Source organism: Melopsittacus undulatus, chromosome 8 (genome assembly GCF_012275295.1).
Source record: "Melopsittacus undulatus isolate bMelUnd1 chromosome 8, bMelUnd1.mat.Z, whole genome shotgun sequence".
In the NCBI taxonomy this organism is placed as follows: Eukaryota; Metazoa; Chordata; class Aves; order Psittaciformes; family Psittaculidae; genus Melopsittacus; species Melopsittacus undulatus.
This window is the reverse complement of record NC_047534.1, coordinates 3,083,885-3,104,106: the sequence shown is the minus strand read 5'-3', so window position 1 is coordinate 3,104,106 and position 20,222 is coordinate 3,083,885. Positions and strand designations below refer to the sequence as shown.

Below are 20,222 nucleotides of genomic sequence, written 5' to 3'. Positions count from 1 at the left end.
GGTTGGTTTCGTTCCATATGGATTGCTCCATGATGTTGTATTTATGTGGCACATCACACACGTGCAGGCTGTGGTGTGTTACTATAGAGCTACCTGGTGATGGAGCACACCTTGTGCAGTGGGTTAGGGCCCATGAGGCACTGCTGTAGTGCTGGAACTCACGTGTGCAGCACATTCCAGAGCTTCTTGGATGTCACAAGGGAACAGACACACGTTCTCCAGGAGGAAAGAAGCACGTCATAACTCACAGTGTGTAACTTCAGACATAGCTTCCAGTACAACACACTTATTACTGCAGTGAACTTAGGTGGTCCTGCAGTAGAAATCACTTCTCGACAGAGGATCCAATGTACAGGAGCAGTGAGTACCAGGCTGGAAGCAATGGACTTGCCCTGATCAGCCTGTGACTACTAAAGGAAACCAAGGGTGTGGGATTTACCAGCAGAACCCTAAAGAGCCAAGAGCCAGGTTGGTACCAACTGCATGAAGCCAACTGGCCATGAACTCCTCAATGATGAGTGCAATCACTCTTGTGTTCTTCGTGCTGTCTTCATGTGCTGCCTGTGTGATACTGACAAGAACACCCTTTGTTCTAAACTAGAGATGGCAATGCATGTTGTAAGATACTAGAGACTATGGTAAGTGGGAAGAGGATATGAATACAGAGGCTTTGACCTGTGCCCACCCTCCTGGGACCTGGAGTTCTGGATGTCTTTGAGATTTTAAGGAATCGTTTTAAAGACTCAGATTTATGGGAAAGGATGAAGTTTTGGGGAGGAAAAGGGCAGTTCTGCAAGTCTGTGGTGGTACCTGGAGTGGTATTGGCCATCCTCCTCCTTCACCCTAACAGGAACAGACAGCTTGCCTTGGTTCTGTCCGAGCACAGTGGCTCAAACCCAGGCAGGCTCACACCGAGGAGAAGAGGGAACACAGTTGTTCCCAAGCTCTGTCCATCCATAGGGCAGAACAGTCTCTTTTAAGGGGATTTTCCACATGGATCAGTCCTGGAAATGGCATCTCACGTGTCATTTTTTCCCTCTGGAAAGAGGAGCAGGTGTTGAAGGCTCCTGTTCCTCACTATGTGCGAGCTCCTCTCTCCTTCCCTTCTCCCTTCCACTCCAGTTTATTCCAGAGCTTAAGAGCCACCATTCCCCATGTGTAACAGGTCACTTCTCACCGTATTTATTCCTTACAGCCCTGTGTGACATGCTAGGTGCCCATGGATGTAGCTGATCCTTTTTATTTTGTAAATAGAATTACCTAACTTTACATTAACTGTATCCTAATAAACTATTTTTGCACCACCCTTTGCATGCCGGGTACTGAGGTGTGTTCTTCCAAAGGGGAGGATGCTACAGGGAGAGCAGAGGCCAGAGCCTGAAAATGAGAGCTGTTTGCCTTCACAGTCACTACTACTACTGAAACACGTAGCATTCAATAGCAGTGATATGGCTGAAGTAGTGTAAATCTAATGGTGTTGAAGGGGATTTAATAGAGAACCACATTCCCCAGCTCCTTCCATTGGTGCTCTTTAATAGCAGTGCCTTTTCCCCCAGACCCATGCCAGCTTTGTCCAATAGAACATATCTCTCTGATGATGTTATTCCATGTATCCTAAATAACACTTAAGGATCCACAGGAGCTCTTATTGATTTGGATCTTTGGAACAACCACCCCGCAGGGATTGCCTGCAGCACAAGAACCAGATGATGACATTGAGGTTCTCTGTGAAAGCAGTTCATTTGGTAGCGCCCATCACTGCACTGCTGCATCAAAGCAAAACTGGTGCCAAAACCTTAAATCAAAATTACACATTTTGAGGCACTTTATACTCTGGTTTAAGCAGTTCTTACACAGATGGTAGGTAAGGTTTTAATCGTCTCAAGTGCATCCATCTGTGTTCCACCCTGGAGGGCCATATCTCACCTCTCTCCCTGTTACTTGTGCCCCATCCTGTCGCTGTCAACTGCAGCCAGGTCTGCACTTGAGACCGACTGATCCCAAAGAGTTTCTTTGTTCTTCCCAGATATCCCAACACTTCCCTGCTGGAAGATGCTGGCTCCTTAGTACCTGCGACCTCAGGCTTTCACACTGGAGTTCGGCTCAACTTAAACCCTCATCTTAAACCAAAGGAACCCTGTTCTCACTCAAAACACAATCTCTGCCTTCTCATTTCTATAGATTTCCTTTACAAACTTAAAACAATTAAAGCCAACACATAACTAAGAAACATAACTAAGGTGCTTAACTCCTCTATGCAAACTTTATCTTTGCCCTCTTAACTCTTCCTTTGTGTTGAGCCACAATTCCTTCCTGGAATATCCAGTTAGAAAACACCCATTTCACCATTGAAACACCTGCCAGCACCCTGTGAACACACCTGCACCAAGCCACAGCAATGAGCCTGCCTGCTTTAAGCCCTAAGAAGGCAGCCCTGTCACAACTATCCTCAACACAATTCCCTATCTAAGCTGTGCTGTTCCCACAGCAAAGTGGGTCATTCAAGGCAGAGAGAACTTTGCTTCTCAGGAGCTTATCCCAAGTGGATATGACAGTGATGTCCCTACAGGCTGTGAATGCTCTCATGTGCTAACACTCCACCAGCCGTATGAAGCAGCACAGTCACTGTCCTTGGGATACAAACTTATAGTTGGTGGGATTGTATTCCTCCCAAATCCTTTCAAACTCATCCAGATACAGCTTTGCATACTCCGCATCCTCCACCACCAGCACGTTCTCCCGGTTGCTCTGGATGGCCTGCGTGGTCCAATTGAGGGACCCGGTGATGAGCATCCTCCGGTCCACGATGGCAAACTTGTGGTGCATGTACCCTTGGCCCTGGTCGTGGCGCACCTGGATCCCTACAACGACACAACCCGGTCCTCAGCGGGACTCGAACCCGCGGCCCCACACACACCTCCGCTGTTACCCCCCCCCCCCCCCCATTCCCCACAAGGCCTCACCTGCTTGCCGGAGGAGGCCGATCTGCGACCCCCGCAGCCCCATGTACTGCGCATCGGTGACCACCCGGACACGGACCCCTCGGCGGTGCAGGAGCCGCACGGCGAGCCCGAGCTGCGGGCAGGAGAAGGCGAAGAGGCAGATGTCGAGCGAGCGGCGGGCGGACAGCAGCCGCCTCAGCAGGCGGCTGAGGGGGCAGTCGCTGCTCGGCAGGGGGCAGGGGCAGGGCTGGGCCGGAGCTCCGGTGCCCGCAGCCTCGGCCAGCAGAGCCTCGGTGCAGCTGGGAGGAGAGGGGAAGAACAGCACCTCACGGACGGGCCGACGCCGCCATCGCCGGGCGGCCATGGCCACGGCTAAGGTGGCGGCCGCCGCCATCGCCACAGCAAGGGCCTGACGGCCCTCTGCACCCGGCACCCACATGGTGCCCCCGGCGCATGCGCGGTGGCAGCAGGGAGGGTAGCGCAGGGAAGGCTGTCGAGGTGCTGAGCTAAGTACTGGGTCCAGCCATGGGGTTGGGATGGGAACGAGGGGCAGGGAAGCGTTGGGAGCATGGGGGAGATGCTCCAAGCATCCTTCATCTGTTCCCACCGCTGTCTTCGGTACTCATGGAGCAAAGGGACATCCTGGCTCGGTGAGGTGCTGCAGGGTGTGGTGATGGAGCTGTTGGGGAAAGGCCAGAAGAGCAACGAGGATAGTAAAGGGGATGGAGCACAGGCTAAAACACTGGGGCTGTTCAGCCTGGAGAAGAGAAGCTGTGTGGAGAGCTCAGAGCAGCTTCCAGTGACTAAAGGTGCTTCGAGGATGCTGGAAAGGAACTCTTCATCAGGGACTGTAGTGAGAGGATAAGGGGTGATGGGTTCAAACTGAAACAGGGAGATTTGGGTTGGATCTAAGCAGTTCTCCCCTGTGAGGGTGCTGAGTAACTGGCACAGGGTGCCCAGAGAAGCTGTGGCTGCCCCATCCCTGGCAGTGCTCAAGGCCAGGTTGGACACAGGGGCTTGGAGCAGCTGCTCCAGTGGAAGGTGTCCCTGCCCATGGCAGGGGTTGGAGCTGGATGAACTTTAAGGTCCAAAACCACTCTGTTCTTCTCTGATTCAATCAGTTTGTCTTCAAGGCTCAGCATTTAGAGGGAAGGGTGATGAAAGATGGCTGCAGAAACACTTTCTGCTTAATTAAGTTGTGCACATTCCAGCTCTCACGGCAAAAGCAGCACCTGAGGGATAATCCGGGAGCTGCAGGAACTTGCCCAGGCAATTACTTGATAATCCCATGTGTAGATCTGTTCTAGCAGGCAAGAGCATCTGCTTCATATGTTCACAGACTCAGCAGCTCTCCCCTTTCCTTTCTGTGGGCAGTTTATAAGCACCAAGTTAGTGGTTTCCTTGCCCTGGCTCCGAAATGATGCATTATCCAGAGTCTGGCTGTCTGTGACATGGATCAGGACACAGATAGAGTAACACTGCAAACAACTCACCCTTTACACAAGCACGAGGAAGAAGAAGATGGAGCCTCAGGCTTGACCCTGTGCCCACCTATTTGCTGCTTCAGAAGAAACCACACTTCTGCTCAGAAACACGGGATGCTCACACATTAGGACATTAGGTTTTAACATTGGTCTGCTTGGGAGAGCTAGTGTTTGAAAGATAAAACCAGTTCAGCAATCAAACAATGCCAAGTCATGTCTTACCTGCTGTGTTACACGGCTCTGGATCGGACCAGAATAGCTTTCAAGTGCAAAAAGAAGATCTCATCAAAGATTGCTACAAGAGCAAGCACTGGAAATTGATTTACTGGTCTGTGCCTTTCTAATTACTCCTGTTGCTTTCACCCCACTGACAGTGGGCTTTGTTCTCCCCTCATGACTAGCACATAGGAAACAAGATGCATGCATTACTCAAAGCTCCATCTCCTGTCTTCCTTACTCACAATGGGGAAATGCCAGCTTCTTTCCAAAGGCTGAACTTCAACAAGTGCTTTGGATACAAAGTAAGGCCTTTGCCCAAGCATGTTTGCTGCTTGGATCTCCTGCAGTTGTTTTGTGTCCAGTCAAGCAGTTTTAGTTAATGTATCTGAGTATCCCTTGCTCCAGATGTACTAGAAACTAATACAAAGAGGAAAAGGCCTATGAAATTAGATTTAGGCTAAGACACATATCAACTGCTGCTTCCCCCCCAGCAACACACATAGAAAATGAACACAAACCCAGGCTTTGTCCATTTACAAAAATAGCTCTTACTGAGGTTTAATGCCTGTCTCCATTTTACAGATGTTCCAGACACAGAAAAAAATCAACCTGCATATTTTATATATATATATATATATAAGTATATATATATATATAAGAACAGAACTCACGACAAGTTGGAACATCGCCTCTGAGCTCGAGTCTTGTTTGAATGAGTGTAGAAGGTCACCTGGGTAAAACCTGCCTTTAGCTTGGTACAAATGTCTGTGGTAATATCAAGTTTTCCCAACATTGATCCAGAGGAAACAACAAAACAAAGACTTCACAACAGAAACAGTAATTCCTTACAATACAGATAAGGAAGAATCTGATTTAGGTCATTAAAAAATGCACCAATGTTTCCATGAACTATTAAGCAAAAAAATGGCTACTATAGAGTTAGATAAGGGAGCACCTACAGGTTGGATCTTTCCTGCTTAACTTCATTAGGAAGCTAGAAAACTCTTTCTGGAGATAGGGAACCACCAGCAACCGGATCCTGACGAGGTAATCTTCATTACCTGGAAGTTTTGCAACTGCAGGCAAAACAAGGCGAGTGTTTTACCCTCTAGAGAGGCAAGCAGGCTGCTTTTAGAGACTCCTTATATTACACTTCTCCCTCCTTAACAAGGTTTCCAAAGCAAATGCTGAAACTGTCTCAAGTTAAGATATAAATAAATAACGTGGAGTGACAGGACTCCAATGGGATATCCTGACTTATGCTACAGCAGAAAAGAAGTCTCTTGTAAATCCGAACATAAAGTGGTTTGAAATAATTTACACGTGGATCCAGACCCTGTGACGTTGCCACACTTGGTTTTGGTTCTTGTTTTCTCAGGCATTCGGGAGATTTATGTGGGATTTGGAGAGATGAACCGTATCCATTCCCAGGAGATCTGGATGTTGTCACAGGTAGCCAAGTGTTGCCAATGAAAGCTAAAACTGAGCTCTATTGCCACACCACAGTGCTTAGTGAGGCAGGATGGGATTTGAATCAACTCACACCGATTCTTTGAGTGTCACTTTAGTCTCAAGTGTGCAGGTCTAGGTTCAGAGCTGAGTTTAGGACAGACAGCAGCACTATTTATTAGCACGTATTAGTCCAGTCTCACAGCAATTAGAAAAGACTCAAGTGGCTCTTCAAGTTAGTCTGAGGACCAGGAGAACAGTGACGAAGTGGCACTATCCACCTGATGCACATGCTGCGGGCTCAGCAGCGGTAACTCAGGGTCCCTGCGGTTATCTGAAGGCAGCAAGTGAGGTTGGGCACCTTTTAGTTCCTGGACTCGGAGGATGTGGGGCTGCGAACTGTTGACATCAGATGGGACTTGTATGTCTTGCTCAAGCCAGTCATCCAGAACTTGAGAAGCTTGACGTTGTCCTCCTCAGCAGCTCCCAGGATGCTCAGCAGTTTCTGGGTATCCTCCTTGGGTCTGCTGTCCACTTTAGTGAATTTGAAGAGGACCTTCACTTTACTATGGGAACAAGAAACTCCTGTTATTACAATGGGTTTGCACATGTCAACAAGGGAATGAGCAGTAAACTGCAGCTGCTCTCAGTACCTATTGCAAGAGAATGCTAATAACAGCTTCAAACAGTATATTGTGGAAACCTCTCATGCTTTGAATGAAGAAGAGTACAAGAAAAGGGGGATTATTCATTTCCACTCGTAATATGCCCAATTCTAGTTTGTTTCTTCATTCTAGTGGAAGGTAAAACAATTCATTGTGACAACTGGGAATCTCCCTAGGAGACACATCTAGTGCCAATCAGGCCCTAAGGTAAATCCACAGAATCTTAACGTTCCATGAATTATTCCACATGACTGTCTGGTCTTCCTTTATACTTGCACCCTTAAAATGTAGTGCCGCAAGGCACAATGATGACATCTGTTTGGCATGTTATCTGTACTGGAATATAGCACACATGGACAGGCATATATGGAGTTGCAGACTTAATCCTCATAACGTGTATCAGGCAGACAAGTACTGTCATGCAGGTAACCTACAGATGTGTGAACTGAAGCATAAAGGTTAAGAACTGCTGACAGCCAAAAGGACTACTCTTCAAGGTACTTCCAGTACCTAAATGAAGCTACAAGAAAGCTGGAGAGGGGCTTTTGACAAGGGACTGTAGGGACAGGCCAAGGGGAATGGCTTGAACCTGCCAGAGGGAAGATTGAGTTGAGCTCTCAGGCAGAAAGTGAGGGTGCTGAGGCGCTGGCACAGGGTGCCCAGAGAAGCTGTGGCTGCCCCATCCCTGGCAGTGCTCAAGGCCAGGTTGGACACAGGGGCTTGGAGCAGCTGCTCCAGTGGAAGGGGTCCCTGCCCATAGCTGGGGGGTTGCAATTGGATGAGCTTTAAGGTCCCTTTCAACCCAAACTAGTCTGGGATTTCTATGAACAACTCAGATACTCCTAGCTCCTAACAGCACAGCCAACTACTGTCAATACTACAGCAGAAGTTACCTGACCACAAGGTTTGTCCTGTACCCTGCTGTAACCATTCTAGGATTAGTGCCAAAGCTGTTTCTCTGAAAGCAATGCAGTCACACTTACTTCATCCACTCCTCCTTCAGGCAGACAAGGCACTGATCCACAACATCTACAGAAAGGTTCTGGTTGGTCAGGGCAGCTTCGATCTTGTTCAAGATTGTGGGACCAACTACAGCAGCAGAAAGAGGAGGAAAAGGGTGAGAAAGAGAACACAAACTATAGGTTACCCACTTACACCTTTACTAGTCATTGTTAGCAAGGGCCGGTCCATTTATTCATGGCCTGGATACCTGCTGAAATTACAAACAAGAATACACATTTCTTCCACCTCTTACTCTAAGTTCACACTCATTTTCCACCAGTGCTTTGGTCTGGTGCATCAATGCAGCTTCCTCTGTATGGAGAAAGCTACACTATTAGTAACAGCGCAGCCAACTTCAACAGAGAATTTGGCTCCATTAGTTCATAGGTAATAATCTCCTTTGAGTCCAGAAGAAACCTGCATATTCCATAAGGAGGAAAATGTTCCCCCCAGTGGCCTATCTTGATTTCACTTCCATGCAAGAGGAGCTAAAGATCATCCCACTAGAGAAACACCCGATCCAAGAAGCAATGTGGAATTCTGTGAAGGAACAGGACTTGAGACAAAGGGGCTTTGTTTCCTTCAGACCCATTTTAATCTGTTGGTTAGATTTTGTTGGTTCTAGTTCCGTATCAAAAGCTCCTTAAAAATGCAAAGTTATGAAAAGTCTTCCTACTTTGTATAATATACATGAAAATATAACCCCTCAGTTTTGAAATCTCTGCTTACTCTTGATTCAATGTTCCTCTTCTTGAGGGCAGCTCCAGGGTACTTAGTAAAAACCCAAACCAACAGCCATCCCAAGGCATTCCTCTCCCCAACCACGTTTTGGAATTCCCTAGGAGGCTTTTCTCCCAGCAGTCCACTGCCTACTAACTTTGATGCTGTGGTGGAGAAATGACATTTCAGTGACTATTCTAGTCCAGAAGCTTCTGGACATGCTACTGGTTGGATGGGAAGGAGACTATTGTAATTATACTGTAAGTATGCATTACACAGAGAGTAAGTCTCTGCTTTGCATTGCACCTGTACTTTCAGAGGACAGAGCAGGAAGGATTTAGCCATCTGCCACGTGGAACATGGGAGATGAGTAATGTCATAGTTCTTGTATGCTAGATGTACTCAAACACACAGTATTCCAGGATATAAAGTGGTCACTGGGGGTTACACAAGAATTTCCCTACAAGTACTGCTATTTTTAGTTAAGCAAAATGCTGATCTGGTAAAACAAACCCTTTACAATAAAACAGACTGCAGGAAACCTCATCTCAGTATTCAACCCAGTTGTTTTCTGACCCTAGTACCTGAATAGCATAAAAAGCAGTTCACGATCAAGATGTGTGTTTAATCTCCATGATACAGGTTCTTCTTGCTTTCAAATCACCCACCTCGATCTGCTGCCACGGGGCTACCGCTGGTGACAACAAACTCGTACTTGTTGAGGGACTGCTCCTCCTCAAACAGTGTTGGGTAGAGGCTGGACCGGGTTGCAGCACGAACTTCCACAAGCACCGCAAACTCTAGAGTGACAGGAACCCAAAAGAACAGTAACTGAACCAGCCCAGGTTCTAAACTACAGCTCCACACCCTGCTCGGAGAAAGCACAGCTCTGTCAGTGTTTGGTCCAGCATCAGCCTTTCCCCAGTAGGAACCAAGAATGTTGGCTATGCCTGATCAGTGCTTAAAGCAGGTGTCACACCTCTCCACTACTGATCAGGCAGGGATATAGGGAAAACAAAGGGATGTGGTACAAGTTTTAGTTCATGCAGCAATATCAGACTATCTGCCAATACTCCATAAATAAAATAAGAAACTTGTGCCTTTTAATATGACAGAGGAAGGAGAGGGTTCTGCACCATTCTTACCAGATGACAGGATGTGGGATGGGATTTGGACGTGTGGGCTAAGCCCTAGGAAGTTACACCGATACGCCTCTTCATACTGGTCACTGTAGGGGATGATCCGCACACAACCAACAGGCAGCATAGTCTAGAGAAAGAAGGAAACATGTCAGGAGAAACACTGCAAGTAAAGGAGTACAGTACAATTTTCTTCCTCACTTCCAAGGAGAAAGACTTGCAGCACTGCTTGGGGGAAGCTCCTGATCTGGGGGATCAGAAATATCCCCCAAAATCAGCTTGAAAGTTGCTGAGGACAACCAAACCATCCAAAGGTTGAGTCTCCCCCCTTTCCTTGGTGGCTCTTTTTTGTTGGTGGTTTTGTGTTTTCAAACCCATGTAATTCAGACCACATTCTCCACGAGATTACACGTCAGAGACAGGCCATTTTGAAGACTGGACTATTAAGGAAATGCATGTGAAAATATGCAGCCAGGAAACACAAGGAAAAAGCTTTTACCCGCAGCACATCAAAAGCAGACTGGACAAGATCCGTATCTCGAGCTTTCCAGATGACCTGGTTCCCCATCAGAACATGCCAAGCCAGCATGCGGAATGCTGATGCCCCCAGAACCTGGAAAAGACCCCAAACCATTCTGCATTGGTTATGAAAATCAGTGAAATGTCCACTAAAAGCATGCCTGCCACTTAAGAATATGGCTAGGACTGAACAGCAGAAATAAACATGAGCATTTAGCAGGTCTTGTACCCAGAGCAGTAGCTCTAAACCACAGCACCAAGATCAAGTGTTTTGGGACAGGACTGAACAACTTCTGATAGATGATAACAACTTTCAGGCATTTCTCTGATCTGGGTTATGTACAGAGATGAAACAATGTTCTTGGACAAGCCTCCAAAGGCACATACTTACAATACAGTGATGCAGTTCAACAGCTTCAAGCCTTCTAAACTGGGAGACAGTAGAACAAAAGGAGGCTGAAGACATAAAGCAGGTACTTGTCCAGGAAAACAAGCTGGTGTGACAGAGACTGTGGGTCAAATGCACTGAACCTTCCCCCTCAGCCAGGTAACTGGAAGCACTGGAGAGAAGCCTGATATGTACAGAACCATTTGCTTTGCTTGTAAATGGGTTTTTTTTTCCTTGTGAAATACTTTTGTTTTAAGCAAATTAATACTTGGCTTTGGGGATGCTGCACAATCTCTGTGTTAAATTACTGTCACTGCTTTTGGGAAGAAGAGGAGTGAGGAATTTGATGGAAATCATATGATTCCATCCCACATGACTGATGATCACTAGAGGCCCACATGATCTAGATGCAGTTAACACTGTGTTATGAGCTCTGCAGGCTCTGTGTTGAACACAGAACCAGGGAAGAAGTGCAGAGTGCAGGAAATAAATGTATCTTTTAAAGAACAATCAGGAGAGGTTATTAACTTGGGAATTCAGCATCAGTAACATGCTCCTCTCTTACCTGCCTCATGTGCCTGAGAGAGCGAAAGACAGACAACCTTCTGTGAGCTACATTCCAGCTGTTGCAATCTGGCATCAGGGATGTTTCAGGTGAGCATTTAGATAGTTCCTGCCCTTCCACAGCATCTGGCTGGGAAGAAGGTTTCTCTTCTTCCTCAGAACCATCCCAGCCTTCTGACTCTTCCTTCAGATCTAGCAAAAGAAGGGCAGAGAGGTCATCAGAATTGCTGCTCTCTAAGAATGGGAACAGCCTACACATGCTGCAGCCAATTGATTTTGGCTGGATGTGGGAATAGAGAGTTCAGAACACAGCAACTGGAAGTACTGGCACCACAGACACACCCAAAGTCTTAACAAAGTTTATGAATTCAGATAGAAGATAAGCACTGAAGCTTCAGGAAGGGATTTTCAGCCTCTATAGAACACAAAATCACATCTTTTCACCAGTTCCCTATTCTTGTTTTAAAGGGCATGGCCAAAGCTTTGAGGCAGGTTTTGGAGATTCTAAGCTAAATGGATTCATAAAATAATTCAATGTAATAAATAAATTACGATCCCTTAGAAATGTTGTAGAAAGAGGAGCAAGAAGCCCATATATTGTGACTGCAAATTCTTCTGGTTGTAAAGATCCATTGGAAAGGCCAACCCAGCCAGAGAGAACAATAATCATGATGATGCAACACTCCTACTCAAGTAACCAAGATCATGTGTGCATGCAGAGCCTACGAGGACAAGGATTTCACACTCCTGTCAGTCATCTCTACATGGGAGAGCACATCAGCTACTGCAGAGACTGCCACTAAAGTTGATGAGAGATGGCTGTGCTCACAATGCTGATGAAAGAATTTGGTGTTTTACCATCCCAAGAGGGTCTTCCAGCTCTGGAAACCTCTCTCTCACCTGCAAGTTTTTCCATCTGAACAAGGGTGTCTTCTGTTGGTGCTCCCTCCAGAAGCTTCTCTGTAAGTCGGCTGCCACAAGCTTTCAAAAGCCTGGAAACATTGGAAGAAACATAAGCAGCACTCATTAAACCTGCCAAAGCCCAGCAACACACTTGGTGTGATGAGCTCAACAAAAATCCAACCACGAACCAACATGTATTTGCTTTCAACACATCTCTATGCCTTCCTCAGTGTGGTAACTATCAGCGCATCTTACAACCACTGTCACACACAGTTACCAAAAGGACTACCATTCTGCAGAACACTTATCCCCCACCCAAATCACATGGCAGTGTTGCAACCCTCTCTGTGGCATCTTTCCAGGGAAGTCCGAGGAGGAAGTCAGGTACTGGAGCAACTGGACTGCCACAGACATGCTACTGTGCTGCACTTCCCACACTGCCTATCACAATACTCTGACACTTCAGGTGAACACTCACTGTACTTCAAGTGTGAATCCAAGGTACTGAGGGTAGGAGCATCTTTCCATGCTGTCTTCCATACCTACTTTTATACTAGAAAGGTTTTTTCATCTAGATACACATAGCTTCCATTAGCTGCCACATTATTAGGTTTATTTCATCTCTAGCATGACCAGCAGATCAAGGGAGGGGATCCTCCACCTCTACTCAGCTCTCATGGGACCCACCAAGAGCACTGCATCCAGGTCTGGGATCCCAACACAAGAGGGACATGGAGCTGTTGGAGTGAATCCAGAGGAGGCCACAGAGACACTGCTCCAGAGCAATTCTGCTCTGGAGCCAGGCTGAGAGAGCTGGGCTGGTTCAGCCTGGAGAAGAGCAGGCTCCTTAAGGGGAGTTCTTAGAGCAGCTAAGAGGGAAGATTTAGACTGGATATTAGGAATAACATTCTTCTCTGTGAGGCACTGGGACAGGGTGCCCACAGAAGCTGTGCCTGCCCCATCCCTGGCAGTGCTCAAGGCCAGGTTGGACACAGGGGCTTCGAGCAAGCTGCTCCAGTGGAAGGTGTCCCTGCCCATGGCAGGGGGTTGGAACCAGATGAGCTTTAAGGTCCTCTCCAATCCAGACCATTCCATGATTATTTCACAGCAACAAGGTTTTTTTGGTCCTAAAGTCATCTGCAGGCTGCCCTCTTCGTGTGTTTAGCCCCTTCCAATTCAGAGACTACTTAGCGAAGTCCAACTTCCTACCTCAAGAAGAAAAACAACAGCCAAACTCTCACACCACATTTCCACCCTTTCAGAACATGCCAGTATTCTCTTCAGGAAGGAGGTGTAGAAGCTAGAAACACAAGTGGCATTACCAAGCAAAGGACGTATGCAAACATGCCCAGAGGTTTTCATCGTTGGTCAGTGACGTTAAGGACCGGGCTGCGTTGCCGTTGCGCTGGTGCAGGAAGGGAGTGAAGGCTGTGTTCATCCGCTGCGCACGCTGAGGGCACCCGTACTGCTCTGCTTCAAACACCTACACCATGGAAGAAAGGCAGTGTAAGAGACTGAAAGAGATGTTTATGTAGAGCTGAGCCAAAAAATACCCAGTAAGTACAAAGTGAAAAGGTGCATCACACACAATCATCCAAAATACACTGCCAATTACAGGAAAAGAGAGGGAAGGGATAACTCACTCTCAGATTGACTAAAATTACCATTAAGTGCTCCAAAAGCATGATCCTTCTCAGCTTTAGCTACTTAAATTTCTAACAGAGCTACTGTCTAGCAGTTAGGTCTGTGAAGTGTGTTACAACAGGTCTAAAATGCCAGAGGCACCCTGTTCCTTCCCTCCTAACCCCCAGATACACACCACCCTCTTGTCCCTTGTGTCAACTTTAATGTCCACCCTGACTGCAATGAGCTGGATCAGCTTTTTGACTCAGCTGCACATCAGCTATTGTAATGTTTTACTAACGTTGAGTCAAACAGACCCTGTGCTCTGACCGACCTTAAGTGCTTTGCCCTGAAGCTCATCAATGATGCCTCTGATTTTTCCCAGCAAGAAAGGCCAGGAGTTGATGAGGTAAATCCGGTCCATCATGATGGTGATGATGCTGTACCAGCGCTGGAAGCCTCGAGCCAGGCTGTCTTTGATAAAGAAGGTGTGGCTGAACACAAAACCATGCTGTTCATCTCCAAAAAAGATAGGGCCTTCCCGTCCTGGGCAGACCTGAAGAGGAAGGGCACATACACCAATATGGTTAAGCAGATCACACAGCTGAAATGGTAATACTGCACAAAGCTTCCTACTCTGAGTGAATAAAACAAGCCTTTCTTAGGCTGCTATCCAAAATATGTGGTCAAACAGACCTCCAGAGATATCCTACAGACACTACAAAAGCTTCAGTTTAATAGCATGTTAAGAACTCAGCTCTATTCAATGACAATACTATTGAGAATCCACAAGGGATTTTGCTGATCCTGACACACAAATGCTCCCTGATCTGTATGGTTCTCCCTTCACTTCTACGAGATGCTGAACGTTAATGGTCTACAAAGATCAAATATTCCTTGACACTAAACAAGAGAGTCCAATGTTCTTACAAAACCAGTTTATCTTACAAAGGAAAACCATGAACATCCAGGAGCAAAATCAAGAAAAGGAACCTTTCAATCCCAAAAGGTGAGAGGAAGGAACCCTTAAAGTTATCAAAGATCAACCTTAAAAGCTACCATCAGACCTGGAATGGACAGACTTGTGTGTCTGCCTTTCCACCTCCATTCCCTCCTTGCTTCAGGCTGCACAGAGCAGTCAGGATGAGCAAAGTGCTGATACCTAAAGCCATGACCAGGTTTTCTCCCTGCTCTCCCAGACAGTTACCTCACAGCTCAGGCTGCGAACACAGGCCTGGCGCACGATGCTGAAGAGCTGGGGGTGGTTAGGGTGCTGGTGACTGACATATTTGATTGATGTTTCCTTGTCGTGGCTGACGTATCCAGGATGTCCTCCTGCAAGAGAGCGGCAACCCTGAAGATAGAAAAGCAAATCCAGCCATAAATGAGCATGCAGTTGTCTAAGGTTTCCAAAGGCCTCTGCATATTCCCTTCAAAACATAGGGAGATGTTACTTACACCTATTGATGACAACACAAATACTTAGAAGACAAGAAATAGGAGGCAGGGTGAGGATCTGGACCCAGCTCCTCACACAGAACTTTGTGTGATATACGTCCTCTGTTCTTATGCTCATTTTCCACTATTTAATTCGATCATGAATTTGGTGCTGGCTCTACAAGTGGTAAAATTCAGTTAACAGCAGCTCTGAGACCAACTGATCTAACAGAACTGGCCAAAACCTAAAGAAAACTAAATAACAAATAGCTCAGAACAAGCACTAATAGGAGACAAGGACAGGAATGACTAAGAACATAAGCTTACTCTACTATTTTAATGCCTCTTGCCTTTTCTTTCCTGTTTCCTAATCAATGCTGCTCTTAAAATGGCTATCAATAAATGATCAGACCCTATAAAATACACTCTTTGAGCACAAGGAAAGCATTTCCCAGACATAGGAGATTCACAGAACACAAGGCTTAAAGAGACCTCAAGACACCATCTTGAACAGTTCCTTATCCTTTTATCATGAATCATTAGGAGGACTCAGAGATCCAGCACCAGCAGTCACATACAAACCAAGCGCAGATCACTGTTCATCCTCTCTTAAACAACTGAATTTGCATTAGAGAATCCAAGAGCCCTTCAGTTAAGCCAAAGGACACTGATGTCCACACACAGATCTTAAACTCACCTCACACATATCTGACTTCTTCGGCCCTGGGCTGCTGGAGTCAGCACTGGCACCTTCCGCAGGGCTGTGTGAGCGGATGCGGCTGCTCATCTGAATGCCACCTTCTTCCTCTTCTGCCTGCTCATTCTGCCCGGAGATGTCCCCACTGCTGGCACCTTGGGGGAGCGGTGAGTGTAGGACCTCAGTACAAAAGAGGGTGCGAGGGCCGTGGAGCTCACAGAAGTGGCAGAGGGCAACAATTGCATTCATAGTGAGAGCTCAGCACATGCGTCAGGTCTCCTGTGGGTAAGGGAGAAAGCACACAACATCAGAGCAACAGATACTAGAGCATCTCCTTGGCCTGGTCCTGCTCTGGATCCCTACAAATGCCCTTAAGCTCAGCCTAAGGGACCAGCACAGCTCCACCACGGGGTGACCTGAGCAAGGCCCAGCCCTTCGCACCCTGACAGGGTGGGAACAGCGCTGATCTAGCCCGGGTCAACGACAATAACCCGGGACACCGCAAACCCCAGTGAGGAGGGGGCCTGGACCGGACTCCCCGTGACCGGATACCTGTGCTCTTACAGGGACAGGCCGGGGTCTGTCAGGTCAGAGCTCCGTGCCCGGACCCCACCAGCGCAGCTCCCCCGTGCCCGGAGGCCCTCAGGGGGTAACCGGCTCTGCCCTACTCAGCCCCCCCGGCCCCGAACGCCTCAGGCCCATCCGGACCCGGCCCTGCCTCCCCTTCAGGGCCCCGGCCCCCCCGGTCCCGGACACCGGCGACCCGGCCCCGACCGCGCTTACCGCGGCTCCGGCTCCCCCGCCCCGGCCTGTCCCGTGCCAGCGGGCGCCTGACACTGACTGACCCACCGGCCCGTACCATCCCTACCGGCAGCTAGGGGGGAACAGGAGCCGGCAGCTTCCCGGCTGCACATCCACCGCCGCCGAGGAGCGGCGAGGAGAGGGAGCGGAAAGGGGGAGGGAGGGAGGGGGAATCGGTTCGTACCGCGGTACCGAGCCGGGGCTCCCCGCCGCTCTCCACACGATCCCCCGCTCCCCCCCGGTGCGGCAGTGACTCGGCCCACGGCCGCCCTCTCCACAGGGGCTAGGCAAAACCATTACTAAGAGAGGGGGAGGATGAGAAGGTCCGGAGCACTCCTCCTTCCTTCTCTCGCTATCCCGTGTCCCGCTGTCGCACCGCAGAGAGATGACAGCCGTGCCCGCTCCTCGGAGCCCAGAGGGGTTGAGTCGCCTCCTGCGACCCTGTAGGTGCTGCACACTGAGAGGGGCCCGCTCCCCCCCCTCCCTGTACCAGATGGTGCGGGCCGCATGGCGGCTCACGGGCGGGGTCGCGCAGGCGCGCTGCGCGGCGGAGGCCGCGGTGAGGTGATGGAGGGGCCCCGTGGAGGCTGAGTCCGGCGTATCCCATAGACCATGCGATGGGTATTAATTCATTAAACTATTACAGTGTTAAGGTTAGAGCAGGGGATAACGTGGAAGAAGGGAGCAGACACAGGTAAATATGCTTGTTGGAGACTCTTCGATGCCAGGTCTCCATTAAACTACCCCAGTTCCTCTTCACCGAATCAAGGTTCTATCACTGGAAAACGGATGGAAAGATAAACCAAATTCCATGTGAACTATTAATCCTTTCAGGCTTCAAAACAACGAAGTACTGGAGCCCCCTGCCCTTCGCTTTACATTGGAGTCGATCTCTTTAACAGTTCTGAACAGAAGCAGTAAGTCTCCCACAAGGTAACAGGATAGAGCATTCAACTGAGTAAAATGCACTTAAATATCCCAAGAAAGAGCAGCTATCACCAATAGCACTACAACATCTGCCTCTGGAGCCATCCTGCATGGACTAAATTCTGCCTCTGGAGAAAACAGTACTTGGACAGAAGATGATTGTCACACAAAGATACCAGTGTTAGATCCAACATCTAATGCTGGAGGCCATGCTGGACACTTGTAGCATCACCTCCCAAGGAAAACGCACACTGCCTGCACAAGAAGAACTAGTTTCCACTCAAGGTAATTCCATAGAGCTTGGACAAGGGGTTTGAACCAGCCCTGAGAGAGGACACTGCCACAGTAGCAGCCAGTCAGCAAAATCACACATTCTGAGAAGCAACAAGGACAAAAGATCCCCAAAAACCCCCTAAGGCAAAGCCCAATATAAAAGAGTGACTGTCTCACGTAAGACACACTAAGAACGACTTGTTTGTTAGCTTTATTTGCCAATGGTACATTTAAACAACTGCTCAGGACTAACCTCTTCAGCTGGGGTGGAAAACATCTCCTAGGTTATACAGAGCACCTATGACAACACATGGTGGTTGTTCTGGAGAAGCATTATAGAATAGAATCATAGAGTAGTTAGGGTTGGAAAGGACCTTAAGCTCTTCCAGTTCCAACCCCCCTGCCATGGGCAGGGACACCTCACACTAAACCATAGCACCAAGGCTCTGTCCATCCTGGTAGGAGAAGGCAGCTGGAGTTAGGCACAAGCACAGGTGTGTTAGCAGAGGTCACCAACCAAGGCTCCTCTGCAGCACAAAACCAGGAGGGGTGGCTGCACGCAAAGAGCTTCTAACATCTCTTCTTTATTACATCTTAATACTTACTAATAGCAGCTGAATCAGACACCCCTCCTGTGGCTAAGAAGTGTAGCTGCACACCCAGTGCTACCTTCACAACTGCATTTTCTCTTTGCTGATTACATGAAAAGAGAAGCCAGAGATCAAAGCATGCACTCACTATCTCATGAACACATCTTGTGGCCATGCAGGATGGGAAGCGCCAGAGACAGGCCCTCAGAGAGCCTCAGCTCAGAGGAGCACAGCACGCAGTGTTCTTGCTCTTGATCAAAAGCCCTTCCCTGCAATAAATACAAATGAAAACCAGAAAGCACAGGCGTTCTCAAAGCTGCTCAGCTGACCACAGCCCATGCAGGCAGTTCCAAGACTTGAATGAGCTACTTCATTAGAAATCTGACTTAATTTCAATAGTATCTGCAGCCATACAGATGCCAGACTCAGTTTATCAAGCTCCTACTTAAAAGCCCTTCCCTGAAGCACTTTTGGTGAATGCTTTATCTATGGATTCTACAGGTGGGACCTGCCTTTGAATCTTCAATAGCACAACTAGAAAAGGAACCTTAAAAAAACAGGTTAAGCAATCCAGTGTAATATATCATTTCATCCATTACATTGCTATTTCTACTGTCCTTTTGATGTGAGCATGGATTTATTTTAGTTACTTCAGGCAAGAATAAAATGTAGCTGCTATTTGCCAACTGCATCTATTGGCTTGCTTCTAATTCCATGGCTCCAAAGCCATCCTGAAGCTCTGAGATTTTAAGTCCACACTCACAAGTAACAACTGGTGGTATAAAAGCCCAGCCACTGCAATATGGACATTTCTGGGTATCACATTCTGAGCCCTTGGTACTGAAAGACAAGCCATCCACATTCTTTTATAGGTAGTAGTTTGAGGTTAGTCATTTGCAGCTCTTTCGATGGCTGCCACCCAGCTGTGAACACTTGGATAATGCAGCTTCTGTGCTTCAGCCTGCAGCATTAGTGATTACTAATTTAACACTTCCATGGTACCAGAGAACTGCATAAGCATGTTCAGCACTGAAGTCACTGCAGGATTAACCAGGAAAAACACACCTTCAGAAATGATAAATATCTATAGCTACAAGACCAGTAAGGCAAGTGATGCAAAAACATAAGGTGTAAAAGTTGCCTTTAAATATGGAAGTGTCTATGATAGGAAGCACCAGTACTCAGTGGTGAGCTGCTAACACTAGGAAATATGCTGTGTTTGACACTAAACTGTGATTTTAGCCTTTTAAAGACATCTTACACCACCCAGACAAGCATCTGGGAACACATCCCTTCTACTAGAAGGCACTCGCTGTCACAGAGACTATGCTGGAACTAAGACACCAATTCCAAGTGCAAATCCCAGTGGGTCTTTATCAGCACTGGAAGCACGAATGGGCTATTTTCAACCATGGGTGACCTCAATACGTACAAGCTTCACATGGCAACAGCCACAAAAGCTCAGCTCCTGCTTCAGCATCTGAAACAAAGCTGGCAGGTTAACAGCAGCAAGCAGCTCTTAGTCAGGCGTTTCAGTAGGAAGCACTGGGCGCTGAGTTTCTCATGTTCTGACTTGATGACAGGTTTATTTATGCCTGATAGTAGGAGATTTGCACCTACATGAAGTGTGTCAAAGGTGTTTGAATAGCGAGAATCATCAGATACACGAGAACTACAGAAAAAGAGCCCATTGATTTAAGTGGTGAAGCATCCAGCAACCAAGTTCTTATGTTTAAAACAGTGAATTAAAACCCAGGTAAGATTCCAGCATGTTATTTCCAAATAAAATCCTGACTTTTGGGAGCTCTGAAGAATAATCCTGTTTGTGTTCCACGGAGAAACAAAGATCTACAGCATCCCCTTCACTTGAACTGATTTGC

The 20,222-nt window shown here is 47.6% G+C and overlaps 2 protein-coding genes across 3 annotated transcripts; both read right to left on the bottom strand.

The window, feature by feature from the left end:
- Positions 1-1,032: 1,032 nt before the first annotated feature.
- On the bottom strand, positions 1,033-3,373 carry PLD6 (phospholipase D family member 6). Its single transcript, XM_005142355.4, has 2 exons — positions 2,964-3,373; positions 1,033-2,861 (listed from the first exon to the last, which is right to left on the bottom strand). The coding sequence occupies exons 1-2, from the start codon at positions 3,334-3,336 to the stop codon at positions 2,623-2,625; spliced, it is 612 nt and encodes a 203-aa protein (XP_005142412.4). The 5' UTR covers positions 3,337-3,373; the 3' UTR covers positions 1,033-2,622.
- A 1,808-nt stretch (positions 3,374-5,181) lies between these two features.
- FLCN (folliculin) lies at positions 5,182-16,796 on the bottom strand. 2 transcript variants are annotated; one of them, XM_034065593.1, is made up of 12 exons: positions 16,737-16,796; positions 15,752-16,030; positions 14,825-14,971; positions 13,952-14,173; positions 13,317-13,477; positions 11,992-12,083; positions 11,093-11,283; positions 10,120-10,233; positions 9,627-9,750; positions 9,150-9,281; positions 7,743-7,848; positions 5,182-6,660 (listed from the first exon to the last, which is right to left on the bottom strand). In XM_034065593.1, the coding sequence occupies exons 2-12, from the start codon at positions 15,998-16,000 to the stop codon at positions 6,459-6,461; spliced, it is 1,740 nt and encodes a 579-aa protein (XP_033921484.1). In that variant the 5' UTR covers positions 16,001-16,030; positions 16,737-16,796; the 3' UTR covers positions 5,182-6,458. The 2 variants fall into 2 exon arrangements, with proteins under 2 accessions (XP_033921484.1, XP_033921483.1); XM_034065592.1 differs by lacking the exon at positions 16,737-16,796 and adding an exon at positions 16,535-16,596.
- Positions 16,797-20,222: the final 3,426 nt, after the last annotated feature.